The sequence below is a fragment of the Pipra filicauda genome, unplaced genomic scaffold, assembly GCF_003945595.2.
Source record: "Pipra filicauda isolate LSUMZ 115617 unplaced genomic scaffold, ASM394559v2 scaffold304_size882533_pilon, whole genome shotgun sequence".
NCBI classification, from domain to species: Eukaryota; Metazoa; Chordata; class Aves; order Passeriformes; family Pipridae; genus Pipra; species Pipra filicauda.
Genome location: NW_024104426.1, coordinates 859,320 through 881,844, shown reverse-complemented (window position 1 = coordinate 881,844; position 22,525 = coordinate 859,320). Strand labels below are relative to the sequence as shown.

Here is a 22,525-nt window from a genome sequence, read left to right as displayed (position 1 = left end):
TGGAATGAGGAAAAAAATAAAAAAGGAAGATAAGGTTTCCATATTTCAGATTATATGGAGACTCTGTATCTGTGGGACTTTTCATTCCAAAGTTAACTGTGTGCTGAAGAGAGTCTGGAACAGCAGAGCCTTTGTGCTTCCAAGTTTTGAGGTGGCCTCAGAGTGCAGATCTGCTCTTCTCTCTTGTTTCTGGAATACTTTTTGACAATTAGCAGAATCAATGACCACAGAGCAAGAAGTCTGCCCAATCCATCAAGGCCCAAATGTGAAAAGAGGAGGACGAGAGAGAGAACCTTCTAATGACAGGAAGGGGAGAAGAGGTGTAGATTTTTTTTGGCTGTATTCAGGAGCATTTCCTCATGAATTCTGGAAGAGAGTCAGGAAATAAAGATAGCAGCCAGCACTCACCTCCTGCATCCTTTTAAGGGAGAACTAGACAAACGCAGCAGTAGCAAATAAAGGAAACCATAAGTAACTTTCTCTGTGCAAGGCAGACACTACTCCAGTACACACAGTTGGCACAAACCCAAGGTATAAAGTCTGCTTGGTAAAATTCTCAATACATATTAAAAACTCAAGTATGCTGATCTCTGCATTTTTTTCCCAAAGTTGGTGGGAAAATTAAAGCATGGGTTGATGCTGCTGAGAACAGAGGAGTCAGTAAGATTCCCATGTTTAGGGGAAAGAACAAAGAGATGGAGAAACTATTATCTTGAATCTCAGTTAGTGTCAATAGACTCTGGAGAGAAGAAAACCTGCACTGGAACCAGGACCACAGCACCTTTTCCATCCTTCCAGAAAGGCTCACCCAACTTCTAGACATGAGAGAGCAGAGGTGCTTGGAATCTTGTCTAGTGGAATAATGCCAGCAAAATATGGGACCTCTTCTTTCTACAGGTTTCATTCTTTTCTCATCACAAGCATATCTGCTGTTCCTATTGAGTCTACAAGGACAGAGGAGAAGGAAAGAAAAGAGAGTATTTCGTTTTCCACAGAAGGTAATCCTCATGTTCTGTGGTTATTTATTTATTTGTCTATTATTTCTATATGTGTATATATTCCTTTGCAGAGGAATAGTGGAGACCAAGAGCACAACCACCACCTGATATCAGCAGGAAGTCAAGAGCATGGAGAATGTGCTCACCTTAGGTGAAACACCACCAGGTCAGCAGCTGACGGGATCCCTAAGCAAAAAAAAACCCTATCCCTGCAACAAATCAGGATTGATGGGTCATTAAAAACAGTGACTAAATTACTTTTTGTGTAGAAATATTTAAAATACCGAATAACACAACCACTTCCAGTACAAAAGTAACCAAGCATGTAGCAAGTGTATTACATCAACTTCAATAATAAATCTAACCTGCTAATATTTTCAACACTATATTTGTTCTCGCACACTTTCGAATTACTCCAACACTATTTTAAACAAATCCTTTCGCTGAAGAAAACATCAATATATCAAAACTGTTTTTTACACTAATGAGTTTCCCTTTTTGCAAAGCAATTACTCTAAGTACTGAAAAGGTTTCCGTGGCACCCTCCACTTCCAACTGACAAATATCAGCAATAGCTGGATATAAAACAAACAAACTGAAAACCCCAAATCAGCAGCGTTTGACTCGAGGAAAAACATTAAATGTTTTCAAGCAGAAGCACTGAAAAACTTATGCCTACTGAAAGAAAAAAGTATGTATGCACACCTGCTGCTCTATCAATCTAAGCAGGAAACCATTTCGCTGCTGCATCATAAGTAGAAGAAAAGTGCTTATTAAAACATTAATCACAGTCCATTATATTCTGACTCCAAGCCAGAAGTTCCCATTACATCACTGAAAATATCTATTAACCAAAACCTGATTCTGACAAGTTACAGAAGTGTAGTGTTTAGGATTTAGTAATGTAAAAGTCAGTTTTAGAAGAACAGTTACACAATTGATTTTGCAGTGGCAAGCAACTATAATTAATTGTTTTTGTGACATTTATTACTGCAATGGGGTTGATTTAACTGGTGTTTCTACTGTAAAATTATTAAAAAATTATTTCAAACTTCATCTACTTTTATTAAACACATTTATTGTGAAGGCATTTAATACCTAGGACTGGCTAAACAATTTTAAAATGTGCTGGATATACCAGTACATGTAAAACTGTATTGTCTTGTGTAAATATGGGCCTTGTTTAGAACCACGTCTCACAGGAAATTATGCCAAATGAAAACCATCTCCCCTTCTCCTCTCCCACTGAAAAGGATTTATGTTTTTACATTTAATACCAGTTAAAGAAACAAAACCATGGTGGCGTTACCTTCAAGCCTGAGCAATAGTTCAGCTGTGCAGTTCAATTATGCTCAAACCCCTGTTTTGTTATTAGAAATGCAGCCTAACTCAAATGCTTCAATTTGGAAGAGGGAGAAGTGAACAACTCAATTCTTTCTGGAAGCCTGGCACTACGTGGCTTGTTAACCAAGAACACTTTTCAACTAACTATCAGCAAGCCAAAGCCATGAAAATCAGTTCCTAGATGTGTGCATATATAATTTCTAGCCAACCATTTTAATTGTAGGTACTTTCCTCAACCCCCTGGTAGGCAGCACCACTAAAAAAAGAATTCAAAAAACAGCTATAGAGCATGATAGGAAACACATATTACGTTTTTTTGCGATTCCACCAAGTCCAACTGCAATCAGGGAACAGATGCACAAACTGCTGGACTGGAAGGAGCTAAAAACTTCAATACTTATCGGTGTGCAATACTCAGATTTATTTTTTTTTAATAGGAAACTAGGAAAAATAAAGAAGAGAACACACATGTGATGGGATAACATCAAATCTTACGAAAGGTTCTCCGGTTCCACTTTTTCAAAAAGTTCCTCCAGTGTGATATAATCTGAGGGACCACAGGGTCATTATCAAAATAAGAAAAGAGAGACTACCAGCTCTTTAAAATCTCATCATCCACCCAGATCAGTTACATACACAGGATCAAATTTATCAGTGGAATTACTGACTTTGGCAATTGGCATGCTCCTCCGGGAAGAGATCCCTCACTTCTTCAGAGAAGCTTTAAACATAATTGACTCCTGCAACAGAGTTATCTGAAGGGGGTTAAAGAATTACAAGCAACTGCTTGAAAAGCTGCAGAAAACTTCAAGAAAGAAACTCCTGCACTTCCCTCTGACATTTCAGAACTTGTAATTCACCTTTGCAGCCACTGATACCTGAACAAACAATTTTCATTCAGGAGGCTGCTTTACAACTACATTTACCAGTGTCAGCCAAGACTTTACTCCTCACGACTAAGGTGTTCCTGCCTCTGTAGTCCAACACTGAGTTTAAAGAAAGCATTTGGGGCTCTGTCCCAGGAAGAACTACAAAAGTTGGAGGACACTGAGGCCCTGCTGTTGCTGAAGTGAGAGATAAGCAGGAAAGATCACTCCTGCATGTGCAAAACGTATTGTTTTTCCTTGTGGCAACTACACAATTCCCAATGCAATTATCCATCTGGCTGAGGAGTCAGAGAAAGACTCGAAAAGGGCAACATGATGGAGTGCAGGAGAAGCGAGGAAGGAAAAAAGTAAAGAAAAAGAAAATACTGAGCACAAAAACTACTGACCTCAAATTTACCACAAACTTTCAGAGAAGCAACAGAAGATCTAAAATTTACCTTCTACAAAAACACACTTTTTCTAAGTAGATGGAGGACAGTCTGTGGGCATAAAAAGTCACAGGAGAACCAGACATCAATAGCAATATCAATGCAGGAGATGAAGGGAAGGATGAAATCAAAGAAGGGCTTTCAATAACAGATAAGAACTGTCACAGACAATCAGATATTTTTAAATGGCTGGTAGTAACAAGGCTTTGATTTGGTGAGACACAAAGAGTGCAGAAAATAGGGCACTTGGCCCACACAATTGCTGGATGCCTCCTGCCACATTATAACCCATCAGCAGGCACCTTTGCATGAGTGGGCACCATTCATGTGCCCACTCAACAGCACTGCCCCTACACCTGCAGAGACAACTCAGGGCTTGCCTCCTACCAATTCACAATAATAAAGCCAATATTACCATCCTGATCTTCTGAAACAATTTTAAATATTTACTGATTCATCCCATAGTACAGTTTGCAGACAAATCCCCATTCCTTACTTTAAGGCTCTGAAAGATTTTTTCCTCTTCACATTATTAGCATTTTAATAAATGTATGATTTAGTATTCAGCAAGCCCACACTACAGAGAGACTATTCTAGAATAAATGGTATAATTACATTTCCTACAGCGACCTTGTAATCTCTCGAGTATTTATTCTAGACTAAACAGCCTTACTCAGCTGCCCTGTGTCTGATTGCCGATGAAAGAAGCTTGTTTGACAACTGCTTCGAGCAGAAACATATTTTTTCCATGATTGCATGAAAAAGTAAAAAAACATTACCAGAGCAGTATTCCGAGCACAGAGACTCGTGTTAGATCGATGAGTTAATTTTGAAGCCAAACGCCAACAAAAACAATCACTATGGACATTCTGCTGTCATGGCCAGCTTTTGAGGCTAATTTAGTGGTACATATACAACTACAGCCAACTTTACATATAAGAAACTACATGGTGTATTCAGGCTTCCTTCTTTGTTTCTTTATATATTTTCCATATTCTCTGCTTTTATAACCCCCCCGAGACCTTTTACAGTTACAGAACCCACACTATACCCACAGGTGGGCGGGCAGGAAGCAAAACTCTCCGTTTCATAAGCAGGCCACTTTTAATATATTCAATTGCTAATGACCTTGACAGAAGAGCTCCATGCAAAACACCATATTCTACAGGGTGTCGTTTGAAATGTTCACGGACGTTTCTGCCAGAAAGCTGATTTCTTAAACAGTAAGATTTCAGACTTACTAAAGGCTGCGCTCCTCGATTTCCATTCGGCTGGAAAAATTGGTGCTGATCTACCTCCCCCATATTGAATTTGCATCCTTAGAAATCTTAGGGTTTCTAAGATGAAACTTGTAGGATTTCTGTGGTACTCTAAAGCAATACCAGACAGTTTCTCCATCAAACCAAATTAGGATGGTTTGCACACAGTTGTTGCCTTGGTCCATCCTCTCTTGAAAGAGAGCGTATTCCAAGAAAGCGTATCCACACAGTACTGGTATTGTCATTCACAGGCTTTTATTCAATTATTCATAATAAAATGAACAAAAAAAGGCTGTATGCAAATGTATCTGTGTCTTTAAGGCAATAATCACTCCTTACTGGCCAATTCTCATTCGTTGGGTGCCTGATTCAAAATTCACTGCAGCTGACAGAGATCTCTCTACTGAGGATCAGGCCCTGCAACAGGAGACTCTGGGAAATTCAGACCATATGCCTTGGTAGCCAAGAGAATTCCTGCAAGGAGTGCAGTCCTCTACTTGCCCTCCAAAGCAAGACAAGCTTTCCTTGCTCTCACTCAATCTTTTGACTCTGACTACTGAGCTTATTGAGAAACTAGATTCCATTAAAAGGAGCAGAATGAATTCAGTGTTCAAAATCAATGGGCCAAAGCAGATCAAATCAGCCCTTCGTTTGCGGCTTTTCTCCTTTTCCAAGATTCAAGAAATATCTGCATACCCCAGTGACAGAGCAGATGTGAAAAATCACCTGCTATGACTTTTAAAGCCCAGCGCTCCCGTCACCCATTCCAAATCAATTCTCAGTTATTTCACCGCCTTGAACCCGACACAGACACTGACAGGATTTTAGCAAAAACTAATCCAGCCAAAGACCAGCTCAGCTATGCTTTAAGAATAGTTTGGAGAGCATCCTTACTATTGCCTCACTTCAAAAAAAAAAAAAAATCCACAATGATTGACAGCAAAGAAGTTACACGAGTCATTTCTACATTAAATGCCAGAACTCTACATGTGTTTTAAATTACACGACAACACTGTACAACAAAGAAATATGCAGAAATTTTCCACTTGAAGTGAAGGTTAAAAATTAAACACTAACAAAGCTCTAGCAGATATGAAATCCAACCTCACCTTAATGCAAAATTTAAAATGACTGAGCTGTCCTACACAAGGAAAACAGGAATAAATCAATCCAGTTGTTCAAAATAAAAAGAACGGTAGGTTAAAACATGGTCATTATATGTACAGATTTTCACAGCACTCTCACTCTGCTTCAGTACTTACCCTCATCTCTTAAAATGACATTTTGCTTAGATATAATTTATCAAAGTATATTACCTATCCTCATTACTTCAGTGGTCACTCTTGAACTTCATTTTCTTCATCTTATTTAAACAAACTGCAGTGCTCCTAACAATGTGGTTATACGTGAAAACAAGTCAACAGATCAATGGAAATTCACATTTTTCCCTAGAGAAAAGATGATATTTTTGGAGCAAACCTGATTTTTATATACACATGTATATATTCAGGTTATATCTCTCCAAAGCTAAGTAGACAAACACAATTTTATTTTAAGCAGCCCAAGCTTGACTTGATTACAAGGTCTGCACAGAAGTTCTGCCTTAACATAAAGAATTCGAGCGCAATGCAAATAGAAATTTTTAATCTTACTTGTAAATTACCTCTATTTTATGAGAACACTGAGGATAGGACTGGCACTGTGTTATGAGCATGATCCACTTTGGATTACAAGAGGCAGTGTCTAAACTTCGAGACATGAAGTTCGTGTATCTTTACCCAAAATGTTAATCACATAAGCAGATTTTTGATTTACAGTCAGTTTTTAAGTAGCTTGTGTACGGCTCTTCACAGCTGTAAATAGCTGGGGCGAGAACGCTGTGTGGCCGCTCCTGCTTGACATACATACTTACAATTACTGCCAGGAATGTCTTTACATTTTTCAAGACCTCAAACAAACATCATTTTGATCCTCAGGGTTTCTTTTTTGTTTTGTGTTTTTTTTTCCTTTAAAATCAAAACTACATATCAAACATACATTTTTAAAATAACACAACAATTTCCATCCCGAGTTATTCTTTCGCTACTTGGCATGTCAGCTTGTTATAGTTTTCATTTCTTTTGTTTTGCAGTAAGAAAAATGCAGACCTCCAACCACACATATTCAGCCTACTCAGCTAAAACATTAGAAAGAAAGAAAAAGAGACAGGCCTTTTTTGTCCCTCTAAGAAAACCCCCAAGTAAAGTAAGGGCAGAAGGGAAGTGAGTGCCTGAGCATCCAGGTGCTCCTCATGTTCTCTCTCCCAGCCACCTATCTCCACACCCTGAAAGCCATGGTAGGTCACACAGCCTTGCAATGACTTTGGCAATTGAACAGATTTGGACCAATTCAAGAGACAAGGCTCTCAAAACATGACTCCCATCAGCAGGTTGCCTTCAACTCCACACAGAAGCCAACAATTTCCCAACACGTGTCTCTAAACACTTCAGTAACTCAGAGCAGCGACCAAGTCACACAGACCCAGGGCTATCAGAGCCCTGGAAGGACAGGCAGCTGCAGAGCCTGCACCCAGGACGGGAATGTTATAGTGATCCAAGACCACACTTTTCTCCAAGGGCAGCACCACAGGTTTGGGAGATGCTCTCACACGTGTCTTCTCCCCTTCTCCAAGTCACGTTTCCTTTTGACAGCTGAGACAGGCATGAGCTGGTCCTCACAGCCTGAACAACCAAAGTGACCTTTACCAGGGGACTGAAGGACACAAACCCCTACACATTAAACCAATCATTTGTGTTGGGGGGGAAAAAAAAAATCTATTTCTTCATTATTCTCAGACTTCCAACACACTAACAAAAAATGCATCACGAGTATGTTAACGCTATTCTGCAGTACTTAGCAAAATAAAAGAAAATTTACATGTCCAGGGGAAACTGAAAACAAATTTCTAAAAACAATTTGAACATAAATTTCCTCTTTTGCAAAATATGCAAAGTCCACACAGAGGAGTAGTGGGAGGATGCAGAATCAAGTTTATTGGTCTGCTCATAAAGTTCTTTGTAAAGTCTAATAAGCAAATAATACAAGTCATCTTAAAAAGCAATTTTTTTAAAATAATGAAAGATCCCTAACAAATGTTCTAAGTGACCCCCTAAGGATTAACCCTTTTACTTGCTCTTTGCTAGACCTCCTTGCCAGCTGTCCTACATTACAGCAGTTTACTAAGAAATAAACTCAACACTGATACTGAAAACTTAAAGCAAGTCTTGCAAAAGGTAAGAGGTTAAGACGTGAATATTCAAAAAGCCCATTCTACTGAGTGTTTTGAAGAGAATAAATTGTACCTTAACAAAGAAAGAAGTCAATAAATTATGCTACCAGAAGAGAATTCAAAGTCTCCAGGTTGGCAGTGTCTTTGCAATAATTCTGGCTCCAGAAACTCAGATAACAGCCTGCACATTTGAGGGAACTATTTAGCAGCAATAAATAGCCAGACTGCAAAATCATTAATAGGAAAATGAAAAGAGGGAGAAACTAAAAACCTCCTAAAATTAAATACATTTAGAATTATAGAATGATTTGGGTTGGAAGGGACATTAAAGACCATCTTGTTCCAACCCCCTGCCACGGGTAGGGATGCCACCCACTAGGCCAGGTGCCTCAAAGCCCCATCTGGCCTTTCATGAGTGTAAATGAACAGGAAACTAAAAATCTTTAGCAGGAGTGGATATCATTGTGCCCAGCTCTTCTGCCTCACCCAGGCAGCTGTATGCAGCTGCCTGAAAACCCCCAAAGCAGGGACAGAGGCACATTAGTTAAGCATTCATCATCAACAGGAAATGCGCATGAGTTCATATAAACACAGAAACACAAATACATAAACCAACAGCCTTGCACAGTTTAAGGTATTTCAGACACCCCATGGAATAGGGTTGGAGCTGTACCGGCTGGGAACCCACAGCTTCGATGTATTTGTTTTGGAATGGCAAACAGCCTCAGGACTCAGCAGAGCTCTTCTGGTGGGCACCACCAACCAACCAACCCACCCACGAGCCGCCCCTTGCTGCCGCAGCCACCCGGCACCCCTGTGCTCTTAACTCCTTCATCTCCTCCAGAGCCAAGCCCAGCAACCCTGGCTGTTCATGCTCCCACGAGAAGAATGACACATTCCAAAGTGTTCCCAAGAAAAGACTGTGGCGTTGTTTGCAAACTCTACTCTGGATACACTCGCACACGGACGCTGCGACGCAACCGCAGGATTTAAAGGATTCTCTTTTGCAACCTGTTGTGCTGCCTCTGAACCACTGTCACGGGCAATTAAACGGGATGCACACGGATCACACGGGGTTCCTGGTGGATTTGGACACCAGCACTCACCTTACACAGGCAAAAGGACAGGGAGTGGGAATCCTCCCTGCACAAGTCATCTTTTTTCGTTTGTGATGGGGCTGAGGGCTGGGAGGGCCTCAAAGCTCCCCTCGCACTGGAGGTCCCTCACAGCTGTGCTCCATCCAAACAGGTGGTGAAGGCCGAACCAGGCTGTGCCCAAGTTTAAACTGCTAATTAATATTTGGTCTCAGAAGCTTGGTATCAGATAATAAAAAATTACAGCCATCAGGAGGACATAAAAACAGTAAAAACGGAGACAACCTCAATTCCAGACAGCCTTGAGTTCTCTAAAGCACCATTAGGTTGCTTATTTACTTAGAAAAGTCTATCTACCTCTGTCACTTTCTGGATGAGATACAATTTCTCCCATGCCAGTGAACTAGATGGGATTCCTGTTTGGATTTCAGTGGTCTCCAAAACTGCACACTAAATTGTCTCAACTTTGCTTAGTACTTTGTGGCTTCAGTTTTCCCATACTGCACAGTCAAATGTAAACTGTTATCTTTTAAACTCTTTCTTGCCTTGCCAGTCTGCACATTTGTTCTGCCATGTAGTTTTTCAGGCACTGAAAGTGCTGTTGACCTTGAAAGTTAGGCCATGATGAGTTGGGTGACCGTATCCCAGTAGCTACACATTTTCAGCTGGCATTTCAGCTACAAACACATCTCTAGAGAGCACACTTCTGGACTTCCTATCCTCCATTATGCAGGCACAGCAGGCTTCCAAACCCCCTTCCAAACATGGCTGCACACCGTGATGCCGCCAGGCTGCTGCTGGACCAGCCCTGCATTATATTTTTTGACATAAGTTAAGCTCTGTGCTTCATTTCTCACAAACGCTGTTTGACTGTAGACAGCAGCCGACAAGTAAATCTACCCTTTTCCATGGCAAACAGCCCAACTTTAATATTTTTACTGGCTTACAGCTGGGTAAATTAAGCCCCAGATTTTTATTTATTTATTTTTTAATACCGTGCAACTGAAAATGAACAGCTACTTCACCACGACTGCCAAGGACAACCTTAAAAACACTAATGCAATCCAGTCCAGCTCTCAATAGATCTATAAAGGCTAGAGGACCAAAAATTTCAGCTTATCCACCCAAACAAAATGTTGGTTGGGCAGGAAGTCTAAGATTTCATTAAGATGCTTTAAAAAAAAAAAAAAAAAAGAAAGGAAAGAAAAAAATCCCTGGCAATCTGAAGATGGTAACAGTCCCAGCTATAATGCCATGAAATGGGAATTAAAATGTGTTACTTACCCCAGCCTTCCCAGCATTTCAAGCTCTGGAACTTGTGGTCCATATGTCTCCACTTGCAGGGGCTGATACTCATACAAAGTTTCCTCTAGCTTTTGAATGGGAGCTAGTGAAATATGCTGACCCTGTTAAAAGGAAAAAAAAAAGATTGCTGTATACCAAGTCAAGGTTTTGTTTTGACCTTATTTAAATGCAATGCTAGAACAAGTTGATACCATTAACCTGGTCCAGATAAAGACCATCCCATTAAGAACATTTTGTCCACTGTATCACTTATTTCTTCATGATTTAAATTTTTTACTGGGAGCTACAGATTGGAAGTGATGTTTCATTAGCTATAGCTGTTTGGACAAGGTAGGAGGAAGGGGGCAAGTTTTATTGAAGGTGAGTTTACCGTTAGAGAGCACAGCTGCTTCCAGTGTCACTAGTAAAATTATTATTAGGTTAAAATTTTGTTTATCAGAAGTACTATCAAACAAATGTCTCTGAGAAAACCACTTAATTCTGTAATCAATGATTTCCTGAAAGCCCTCATTAGAAAGGGAAGCCGCTTTCCTTTCTCTCTGCAGGCTTTGCAAGCTCCCATATATAATGGCTCTCAAGGTAGACTTTTACAGAGCAATACAATTAATTCATTCAGCAAATTCCCATTTGTTTCATAGCTAAAAATACAGAAACACACAAACACTAAACTTTCATTCCAGATGGTACTTTTGCAAGCCCTTCAGACCACTGAGAAATAGTGAGATTTCCACCTCCCGCCTCCCCCTCTCCAAGTCCCTATCACTCCAAGCTCTCACAAAACAGGAGACTTGTGGCTGGAAAGGAGGGGGTCAGGAGGATATGAGATAGAGCCAAAGTTAACAGATGTTGCTGCGTGACATTCTACACTGATTTGTTGATCTTTCACACAGTTTCAATTTTCTACTGTATTCTATGGTGCTCACAAAAATTAGCAGCAGCAGCAAAAAGACAGAGCACTATGAGGTCTCCCAAAACAGCCCTGTAGAAACTGAGCTTCCCATCTGCAAAATGCAAGAATTTAGCAAAGTAGTAGTATTGTTTTTGTAGACATTTTGTCTGCAACAGGAGATGGGAAGCTTTCCATGGTGTAATGCCATGTATAACCCTGGCTCCCGCTGGTGATCACTTACTGAGTTGAGCTTCCCTGGGGCCACTCATGTGAGCATCTACTCCCTCAAGTGGAAACTACAGGCTCCCAATGTGGGACATTGGGTTAAAATTAACTAAAGACAGGGGGAAAAAAAGGTCGGTAGAAGGGGAATGCTGTTAATTAAATTTGTGGTTGAGGACAGTGACCTTTCTGAATTTGGAGCAGAGATATTTTTGTTTAGAGAGTTGCAGAAAATAGCTAAGAAAATTGAAGACACAAGTCCTTGAGAAATGCTGTCATGGATCTAAGCTGATCTCTATGGAAATATCGGCAGCTCAGGTTTTCCACTGAAATGGCTCTACATGTGTGATGAGAACAGACAGTTTTAGCCTTTTTCTGCAGTGCCTGGGGGCCTGGAGAGGCCCCTGCCAGCACCCTTGTGGTGACAGTCCTGGAGGTGAAACATGGTGAAGGAAGTTCTCCACTGAGCCACAGATCACTCCAACTCTCATGGTCAGCACACTTATTTCTGTGCCACAAACTATTGCTGCAACATTAAAAGCAGGCTTCCAAACATTTAAAAAAAAAAAGGTTGGAAAAGAAAGGTTAAAAACTCAGCTCTATTCCACTTTATGACATCTTAAGACACAAACCTGGGGTCTTCTATATTGCTAGAAGTTGTCAATTTACAATCTATTCAAGTTCATGAAAATATTGTACTTTGTAACTACATATATGTGGACCTGTTACACCCATTGTAAGAGATTAATGCTTAAATAAGACTTTTAGATTTCCATTTTTAGCAATATCTTTGACTCTAACCAAACCAGAGGTAAAGACATACCAACATTTTACATGTGTACAGCCTCATCTGGCGAGTGAAAAGTCTCACTCTTTCCAAACCCAAATTTTGTTCAAGCCATAGAAAAGAAAATTCAGTTTCGGGCAAAGATCAAAACCCTGGTAAATATTTTGGGAAACTCCTTGTGTGTGGGAAAAGGGAGCAGCTCAGATTGCAGGAGCCACATCTCTGGAGGGCACCACCAGAACAGCTGCTCACTGTTAGTGGAGTTGCCACTGGTGCATTCCCAACACTTTTAACAAGAGCAACTTCAGCTGACATTGGCCAAGAGACAGGGGAAGGCTCCTGACATGTGGACTGGGCTCATCACTGGCCTCTATTTTCACCCCCATTTATGCTGCTACAGATGCCCACCCCTGGGAACTGCTAGGAGGACAGGATGAATGTGTTCCATTTGTCTTCCTCTCTTTGTGGGGTTCCCAAGGTCAGAAGGGATCACAATGGTCATGAACTCCCAGATGATCAACCAGTAACTGTGAGGGAGCTCCTCTGACCAGTGGGGAGGGTGACTGGTCAGCACACCAGTGGTATGGGGGGCACCAGTGTATGGGTAGTGGGGAAGCCACTGAGCCATGCCAGAACCTCTCTGTGAGGTGGGGAATTGCATCACCAACACACTGTGGTGGCCTCGAGAGCAGCAGAACATCAGAAGAGGAACTGTCCACCCTCAAGCTGGTCTGACCTCATGCCCAGCACAGGCCAGGACATTTTGTGTTCCTGTACAAAGCTCAAGGACCGGCAGTTCAGCCAAAACACCTGAAAGGTGTCCAATCTAGGCTGAGAGATGTCAGATCATAAAGGTTCAGGCACATCCCCTAGGTAAGTTGTTGCAATAGTTAATTATCTTCACCATTAAATATTGGCAAGTGATTTTTTGTTCATCAGTTTCCAAGCAGTGACTCTCTCCTACGTCTTTCTCACCCACATCCTGGGCCAAGGTGCAAGTGTTAGGAACCAGGATGTACTTTTACATGGCAAAACAACTGTAGTGCTTTGTGTCCAGCCAGCAGATCTGCACCTCAAGGAGATTATGCAGCTGTATGAGACAGCTCATTTGTTTTCATTTCCCAAAATCACAACTTTAGCTGATGGGCTTTGGCAACATGGATTACATTCCACTTAGCAATGGGTAAAAAAACCCCACGACCAGCTGTTGTTCCTGCCCTATAGCTGTCTGGCCTTTAGGCTCCTTAGCTCATGGGCTTCCAGCTTGTTCAGCCCTGCACAGGTTAGTGTGGTCCCAAGCAGTGGGTATGGCACAGAGCAGTGCAAAAGGCTGGGATGCAAACCAAAAGCATTGCCTTCCCTATTTCCACTGATGTTGGGACAAGACAATTCACAAAAAAAAAACCTTGTTGAGGTCAAAAGGCTCAATTTGACCACTGTTATCTCAGTTAAAAGCTGTTTGACCAGAAGCATCCCAGTTTTGTCTCTCTGTCCCAAGTGGTCCCTAACAGTTTCATAACACACTGGTATAATAGGGATGCTGCTGTGTAACTTTAAAGACAATAACTGTTACTTAGGACTTACACAGCACTTTTACAGATCCAAAACCCATTTCAAATCTATGAGGTAAGACTTTTAAATTTCCTGTATTCCACCTAGACAGTCGGCCTTACCTCTTTCCAGCATTAAGAGGCATTTATCAGCATGCTAAAACCAAAATGAAAGCAGTGGGGCCAAGATCCTACTTCTGCATTGCTTTCTCCTGACAAACCTAAAATCTGACGCTGTGGTCATGGGTAAGTATTTCTAATTCCCCTTGGATGCTGTAATGTTTGTGTAAAAGAAGCTGACAGTATCCAAATGGAGATAGAAAAGGCTTCCAAGAACAGAGACAACACATTTTCCTGCCTCCTCTCCCTCCCACCCCTATCTTCATGGCATACAAGTGTTTTCTCTGGGATTATTTTAGGCACTGGAGCTGCCTATTACATATTGGAATGTATGGAACCACAAAACATGCTGCTAATTAGAAGGAAGGCATTTGCTTATCCTTAGGACTTTGTTTATGTAAAAGCCTGCACAGCAATGGATTTGTCAGCAACTGACTTCCCATTCATGTACTGTGTGGTTTCAGAGGAGAGAAATACAGGATTAAATTGGGAGAGGGGGGGTTAAATAATGTCTTTGCATTAGAAATAAAACTGACCCCCTGATTTACTTTTCATTATCCAAATATACTGTTTGAGACATCCCCCAGTTGAAATAATAAGAAACAACAGCCGTGGCCAATTTTGGTTTCAGACTGTGATACAACATGGCATTAATAAAAGAAAAGCCATGGATTATACACGGGGAAGAGCTGCCCTGGCAGTGACAAGGAGCTTATTTTAAACAAAAACAATGCTCTTTTAGGAAGAATCATGGCTACTAGAACATCAAAATTATAGAGTATCAGTGCACCTTTCACACAGGTTTGGGAGACTCTTGGCAAATGTCAGGTATATCAGTATTTGCCTGCTGGCAGAAGAGGTTATTTTAGCTAACAGAGTCCAGAAATATCTGCTCAAGGTGCAGCGTTCACAATTCTTCCCATCCTGTCCTCTCTCCCTTTCCCTGCCTTCCTTCACCTCCTTCCCTCTGCAGCAAAAAGAAACAACTGACAGTCTCCTCAGAAATCTTTCAAGTGCTGAGGAGGAGAAAGGAGACTGACACCAAAAATGCACTAGTAGGGGAAAGAGGAGGAACAGCTATGCCACAAAAACATCCCCAGGCAAGAGACAGAAGCCAGAGACTGGGGTCAGTAAAACTTGTCCAGACAAGGCATGTTTCTGTACTAGCAGCAGCTGGATGAGTTGTTGCAGCCAATCTTTTTGCTTTTTTAATTTCTCTCTGCTTAGGACCTTACTCAGCTCTGCTATCACCACATTTCCAGAGCACAGCACACGTCAGATAACAGAAATAGCAGTATTCGTGCTATGTCTCATTAAGTCAGTTTGCAGCAATGTTATTTTTATTTAACCCTTTTCACTGTCAGGTCACCTTCCCCAGCCTGGTGTAAGGAGCATAAAAGGAACCAAGGTCTGTGGGATGCCAGGGCATGACACTGCTAAAAAATCTCCAGCATTGCCTTGATTGTACGTGGTGCAACAGAGAAGTTAACAAAGGCCCTTTTTGACACACCATCATCTGAGTGTATAATTATCCAAATGCTTTCAAGAGAACATTAAAACAAAAATATAAATTCCTTGAATATTTCAGTATAAGGAGTCTTAGGAAACTATTTTACTGTTAAGCTCGTAACAGAATTCAGGTTTTGGAAAGGTTTCATGTTAGCACTATTTCTTACAGATATTAATGCAAATATCTTTGGCAATGTGGTCTGAGCCAAAAGTTGGGTTGTTGTGGGGCTTTTTTCCCCCTCCAGTTTCCAGCCTCCAAACTCACTATTGACAAATATTTGTTAGCAATGCTAATGTGGCTTTCTGATTCTGATTAACTACTTTGACTACAGTAATACTCAGGAAAAGGAGAATGAAACTGATAGATTTGGAGGGCTCAGTTAATATTATTTTAACCTTTACCCTCTCTGTCTTCCACAGCCTTTTTAAATAAACACAAGGAATGTCAAACTAAAATGTATAATTCCATTCCTTAGCCTAAAATTCCTAAGCCAGTGAGGCTTTTCCAAAGACGTGAATTTCTGAAATCAACTTCTCTTTCTTCTGCTCTTGAAAAATCAACAATAAATCTAATTTCTTTACTTGATTATGAGAAGTGGTATTGAGATATCCCAGCAGCAAAACTGAAAGAGAACAAATGATCTGACAGAAAGCAACAAAATCAACATTAGATTTCCTGTTGATCACAAAAACAAAATCTGATCACATATGGCAGGACTAGAGATACAAGATTGTCACCCTCCCTTCTCCCTGAGGTAGGTGATTTCAGATGCCTAATAACAATCTGACTAAACTACTAAATTTAGACTTTTATTTTCCCCCTCCACAGTAACTTAATTTGATTTTCAAATGCCAAAACAGATTTAAAAGATGTGCTTTCTTTAGGAATGGCAGAACTAAACCAGGAGATCAACAGCACTGAAGAAGCTATTAACAAAGACAGTCAGATATACGTGATTTGTTATACAGAAACAGGTACCTGGGCAATTAACCACAGAGTGACATGGGTTAAATCACACCATCAGTTCTACTTGCCTCCAAAATTTTCCTTTACAACTTTCTGACATAAGTAATTACCTGACCAGACTTATCTTCAAGCTCCTGCCAAAAAGCCCCATTTCTGTAATCTCTCAGAATAAAGCCCGTGTCCATCTAACACGCCGAAATACAATTCTGCTGGGTCTGTGCCAGCAGCAGATTTAGTGCCTGCTCCCTTCACAGAAAAGCCCGGTGCCCTTTCCTCATGTCCATGGATTGCAGCCCCTGCTTGGGACTGTCCTCTCCAGCACTGCCTGCTGAAGCCCAGGCAGGATTCAGGGGATAGTCTGGATGTTTGCTGCAACAAGTCACTCGCTTGTTTTCAGCGGAGACTCCAGAGCTCCTGCAGGAAACTGCCAAGCTTTCCTCAAAATCTCCAGCACTGTTCAAAGGACAGCCCACTACACAAGACAGCATCATTTTTGGAAATAAAGAATTAAAACACAACAGCATTTTCATGTCACTAGTAAGCCCACAGGTCACCCTCTGAGTTTTCAGCACTGGTTTCTCAATCTTGCTCCCAGCTCTGTCTCAGCTCCTAAGCACTCACTTCTGTGCAACCCAATGTATGCAGCTCAACTGCTTCTGCTCCTTTTGCTCTGGTCCCAGGACCTTTACCCTGCACACAAGACCTGTTTGGCCACTTTCAGCTACACTGCAGAGCCATGGCACTGGCTACTGTGTGGTATTCCGATGCCCTGGGAATGCCAATTGCATTTACAAACCTCGCTATCAGCTCACACATTCTTTTTCCTACCACGGCTTCCACCAACACAGCCCTTCTCAGGGTACAACTGCAGGCTCTTCCCATTTTTCAGATGTTTCACTACAGGTGACTCCAAGTCCCTGCTCTGTTCACTTTGTTATGTCAATCCTCAGTGTGCCATGTTGGTAATACAACATCAGGCAGAATTAAGCAAACTTTTGTTGCGTCTCTGCCATCAGACTTCTGGAGCCCTGCTCATTTTGATTTGGCTATCAACAGAGCACAGTATCAACTATCAACAGTAGCCAGGCTAATTACAGGATTTAGGGCTTTAACACAACACTGTTTTAAATACACACATTAAGGGCCTAATTTTTCAAGGGACGTGAAGTAGAAATCAATTTGGCAAATGCCACTTTGTACATCACAAGGAATAACACTGAGAGAGGGACAGACAGGGCAGGGGAGGTCAGAGCACAGCCTCAGCTCGCTGACCAGTGACACCTGTTTGAGTCCCCCCACAGGTGAATCTCCTGGTGTTCCTGTTTTGTTGCAGTAAAGCTGTGTGTTATGCTGATATAATCCCTCTATTGTGCAAGATAATTATTTAGGATTTCCTGGAGAACAGTGGAACCTGCAAAAATCAGCTGCTGTATTAGAACAGCAGCTCATGAAGAGCCATACATCATTGCACTGTCTGCTCTTTCCTGGGATTCTCTAAAGCAGCTTCCCCCCATCCAAACAGCCACAGCTCTACAATATTGTTTTTGAGGAATGCAAAGTCTGATAGATGATTTAAAACGACAGACTGCTTAAAATAAAACCAAACAGAAAGCTGACCTCGGCCTGCAGAAGATGAGAAACTCTGTGTGTGAAAGTAAGATACGTATTCCCTGTTTTACTGAGCATCCAGCCTAGGCCCAGATAAACATTGATAAACATGCAGAACATCATATTCAGCATGGCTTATGTCTGCCTGATAAAGGGAAGAAATAAAGGGAGATTCCTTGAATAGCTAGATTTTAAGGAGGGACTGCTAAGGGTTGATAATTGTCTGGCAAAAGAAAGCAAGGAAGTTTTTATAGCAACAGGAACAAAAAAGGGAATAAAATATGAAGAAAAGGACAATAAAGGCAGATGAAAGGAAAAGCACGAATAAAATAGAAAAACAGGAAGAGTGAATTATTAGAAACAGGCAAAAAGATAAAAAGGAGGAATTTAGAAAAACTGAAGTCTAAAGTTAAAAAACTAAGAAAGTGTCAGATGTTAGCAGTACGAGATACATTTTCATATTTGTGGATTGTATTTACTAAAAAATTTTAAATGAAAACTGAAACCTGTTAGCAACGTATTTGAAAATTGCTACTTAAAGTGGAAGTACTGTTCCTAGCATTTTTCCTCATTTGCCTGCAGAGTGCCCAAGTAAATATGAACCAATTATTCTGGGACAGGAAGGGACATACTGCAAACGTAACACACACTTCACAGCACTGCTTTGAAAACACGTAGTAATTTTCCCAAACTAAACAAAAAACTTCCCTGGGGCAGAAGCAACTGCATTTTAATATGCACAAAACACACTCCTTTGTCCTTCCAGAGAGGATTAGTTTCTTTCCATGCAAGTTTCCCTCTATGTTTTAAGTGGATGTATCAAAATGATGCTTCAGTCTGAACCACAGACACAGGACAGCTTTTCATGTTGTCTGTACTTACTTTCAATGGTACCTGAATTTTACCAGTCCCTTGGACAGGGTTCACCAAACTCCACAGGAGTCTATTTGTAAACCTTGTCTGATCTTGAGAGTGACACAGAAAGTCCCTCCACGAGCTACCACGATCTACTGCATTGCTCTGGTTTCAGTGGCTACAGCCTCGTTACTCCTTGAAGCACAAGAACCAGAAATATCTAAGGCACCCTTAACACAAAGAAAAAGGAATGGTTCCTGCCATGAAAAATCTACAGTCTCAGACAAAACAGAAGCTGGCAGCAAAAGCACCGATAAAATCATACGGCAATTTCACTTACTCCCAGAAAAATCCTATTTATCTGTTTGTAAAATAAAAAGATGCCTCATCTGTTTTATCTTGTTAACTGGCTCCTTTGTGAACCCTTTTGCTAAAACACTTGGTTTCAAATAAAAAAATGGCAAGTGTTGCCACAGACTCTGAAAGAGGAGACTGCCGTGAAAGCAACTGCAGCACAAACACCGCATTTTGAGCAAGTTAGAGAGGCTGCCTGAGTATTTCCTGCCATGGGCTTACAACAGACAGTTTTGCCTTAAAAACAACACTTCCATTGTGGAAAGGAAGATTCCTGTATGCTCTGACATGAGTACTGGATGGACCCACATCAGCAGAATGCTCTGACATTTAATAATACCCAGCACAAGGAAGGGAATTGCTCAAACACAGCATGATGGAGATCAGGGCTTGCACTGACATCCCATGCCATGGCTACTGGCTGCTGCTTGGGAAACAACACAAACAAGCTGGAATCCCAGAGAAAGGAAGCCCTGAGAACAAGTATTAAGAACATTTGTTAATCAAAGGACTAAACATATAGGAAGTTTTTCATTTCTCTTTCATATATTATATCCGTTCAGTAAAATATGTACCAGGCTCTCCACAGATGATGCAAATGTCTTACCCCGGCTCACGGAAGCTGCTGCTCTGAGAAAAAAACCAAAATGAGCTGATCATTTGAATTCCCTTAAAACTCTTAATACTGGGCCAAATAAAGCACAGTAGAACTTATTATACAGTTTAACAAGCCATGTCTAACATCTCTGTGCACTTAAAAACTCTAATTTAATTAACTTTACCTGTAAGCTTAGGGGGGAGGGGCGAGTGAGGGGGGAAAAAAAGAAAATAAAATACAAACTCCTTTTCTCCTCAACTCTGAAAATAGTTCAGCGTCCAAATCCCTATACAAGAAGTAATAAAAATAGTTCAGTTTCTGGTAGCAATAACAAAAACGAGGGCAAGATTAATTCTTACACTTTTATGGCAAACAATCTAAAGCAGATGTTTGAGAATAAAAGCGAGATGTCAAAGTAGTTAAAAAGTGCTTTCCAAACCCAAACACAACAAGACAACTTACAGCTTTATGTGCTTATATAAAACTCTAAATCATCTCAGTCAGCTTCCACCCTTAGCCCTTCACTGGTATATGAGGCTTCACAATTACCAAAAATGTTTTATTCAGAGCTAAACCACCACAGATCAGTGTCTCCTGAACAAAAGCACATGAGAGTGAGCTTTGCTGATGAGAGATCAGCTCCTGAATCTTAGGCCTTATGAACAGAAATAGGTTGCCATGGTTTGAATATCCAGAATCTCTGGAATAAAGGCCATGTCTTTAAGAGACACGGCACACTTTAAAGGTATATCTAGAAATAGTTCAGACTGTATTTACATTTCCACTACAATACTGCAGTTTTAAGACAGAGATCAAACTTCACATTTTAAGGTCAAAATCCCCATAAGCATTCCTCAGAATCAGACTTCAAATGGATATTTGAAGTTATGCACACCGTCTTGTTTGCGAGTTCAAAGAATTGCTGATCATAAAGCAAACCTGAAGATATCAAATCTTCTAAGTACAAATTTCACAAAAGACACTGTGTGCATACAGGTGAGTTGAGTCCTTCCACGTTTAATATGGCAAAAGCCTGTGGAAGGTAACTGTAAGCACATCCCTTTCCAATGAAACTACTCTTTGTTGTGAACACGAGAGACACTGTGTTAACTTAAAACAGCGTCCCCTTAGATGTGCTTTCCAAAAGGCCTCAGGCAGGACGATACTGATTTAAATAAAGAAAATTAGGCAAGTTTTTGCACTGGAGCTTCCCACACAACTAGGATTTGCCAAGCCTTTTGAGTCTAATCAGAACTACAATCACCAGTTTTATAAAGAGACTGACTCAGCGCGCGCACTTCCAGACTCACCAGCAAGGGCTGATTTTTTGGCTGACCACAGCAAACTGCCTCCTGAGCCGGTCAGCCCAAGAGTCCATCTACCTGGAAGCCATCCATCCAGCAACACTGGGCTACTGTGCATCTGCATCGCTGTTTCACTTCATCACATGAAACACAAACCCATCGCTACAGGCATCGCAGTAACTGATACCACACCGCTCAAGTCAATGGGAGCAAATCAGAAACTCTATAGAGTACATATGAATAATAACAGGCTTTTGTGTTTCCTTTCCCAAGTGCTGACAGTTTGGAGGGGTATTTTTCCCACCACCACCACTGCTGGACTAGAACCACATTAATTTCAGCGTGCCAAGGCAAGCTGTTTGAGAAGCTTTCACGGCCCATTTGGCTTAATAATCCAGGGTGGGGTTTTGGGGTTTTGTTTTGAATTGTCCAAGATTTGACAAGAAAATGAAAATGAAGGTTAAGATGTATAACTCTTAGGAAAATTATATTTTCAGCAAAAGATGGCAAGGCCACATCTAAAAGCTTTAACAAAAAATTCAAATCACCCTTTAAATCACCAGCAGCCTAAATAACTTTGCCCCGGCTCTGGATGTAAACTTTTATCAATTGGTAGTATACTGAGAAAACCACGTTTTCTCCTTCAGTTTCACATTAATCTTGGGTCACAGTTAAAACACAACCCCGCATCAACTTTTTTCTCCCCCCATCCCCTATTCATAGCCATTGCTGTGTTGGCTGAAACATTTATGGCTAGGACGGAGCATTGACCAAGAGACCTACAAGGAACAAAAGCCTGCCAAGAGCCCAAAAGCAGCTCACCTTACAAAATCATCTAATCCCCAGCTCAGCTACTCCAGCAGCTCTACCAGCCATTCCAGGGCATTAGCAAAAGCAGTGATTGTTTGCTACCAAGTCAACGAAATTCAGACTTTGTTTAACCTTTCCTGTCTCAGATTTAGACCAATATAAGAGGCAGCTCTCAAGTGCTACCAAGAGCATTCTATAATTCATACAATAGTTGAGTCACAGCAAACCAGCAGCCTGGCCAGGATAATGCACTGCTGAATGCACCTATATTTGCTTCTGCAAAGGGCTACAGTTTCCTTTTAACTATTCATAATGCTCTGCAACGTACTTGGATGTGTATACTGTACATACACATAGCAGATTTATTTG

The 22,525-nt window shown here is 41.0% G+C and overlaps 1 protein-coding gene across 1 annotated transcript in view; it reads right to left on the bottom strand.

The window, feature by feature from the left end:
- Positions 1-808: 808 nt before the first annotated feature.
- MNAT1 (MNAT1 component of CDK activating kinase) overlaps positions 809-22,525 on the bottom strand; it is a gene marked incomplete at its 3' end in the record, with an annotated part of 94,151 nt that continues 72,434 nt past the window's right edge. Inside the window, exons 7-8 of the mRNA XM_039383316.1 lie at positions 10,563-10,684; positions 809-944 (exon numbers count right to left, since the gene is read on the bottom strand). Coding sequence (XP_039239250.1) covers positions 809-944; positions 10,563-10,684 — 258 coding nt within the window. The remainder of the gene's footprint in view (positions 945-10,562; positions 10,685-22,525) is intronic.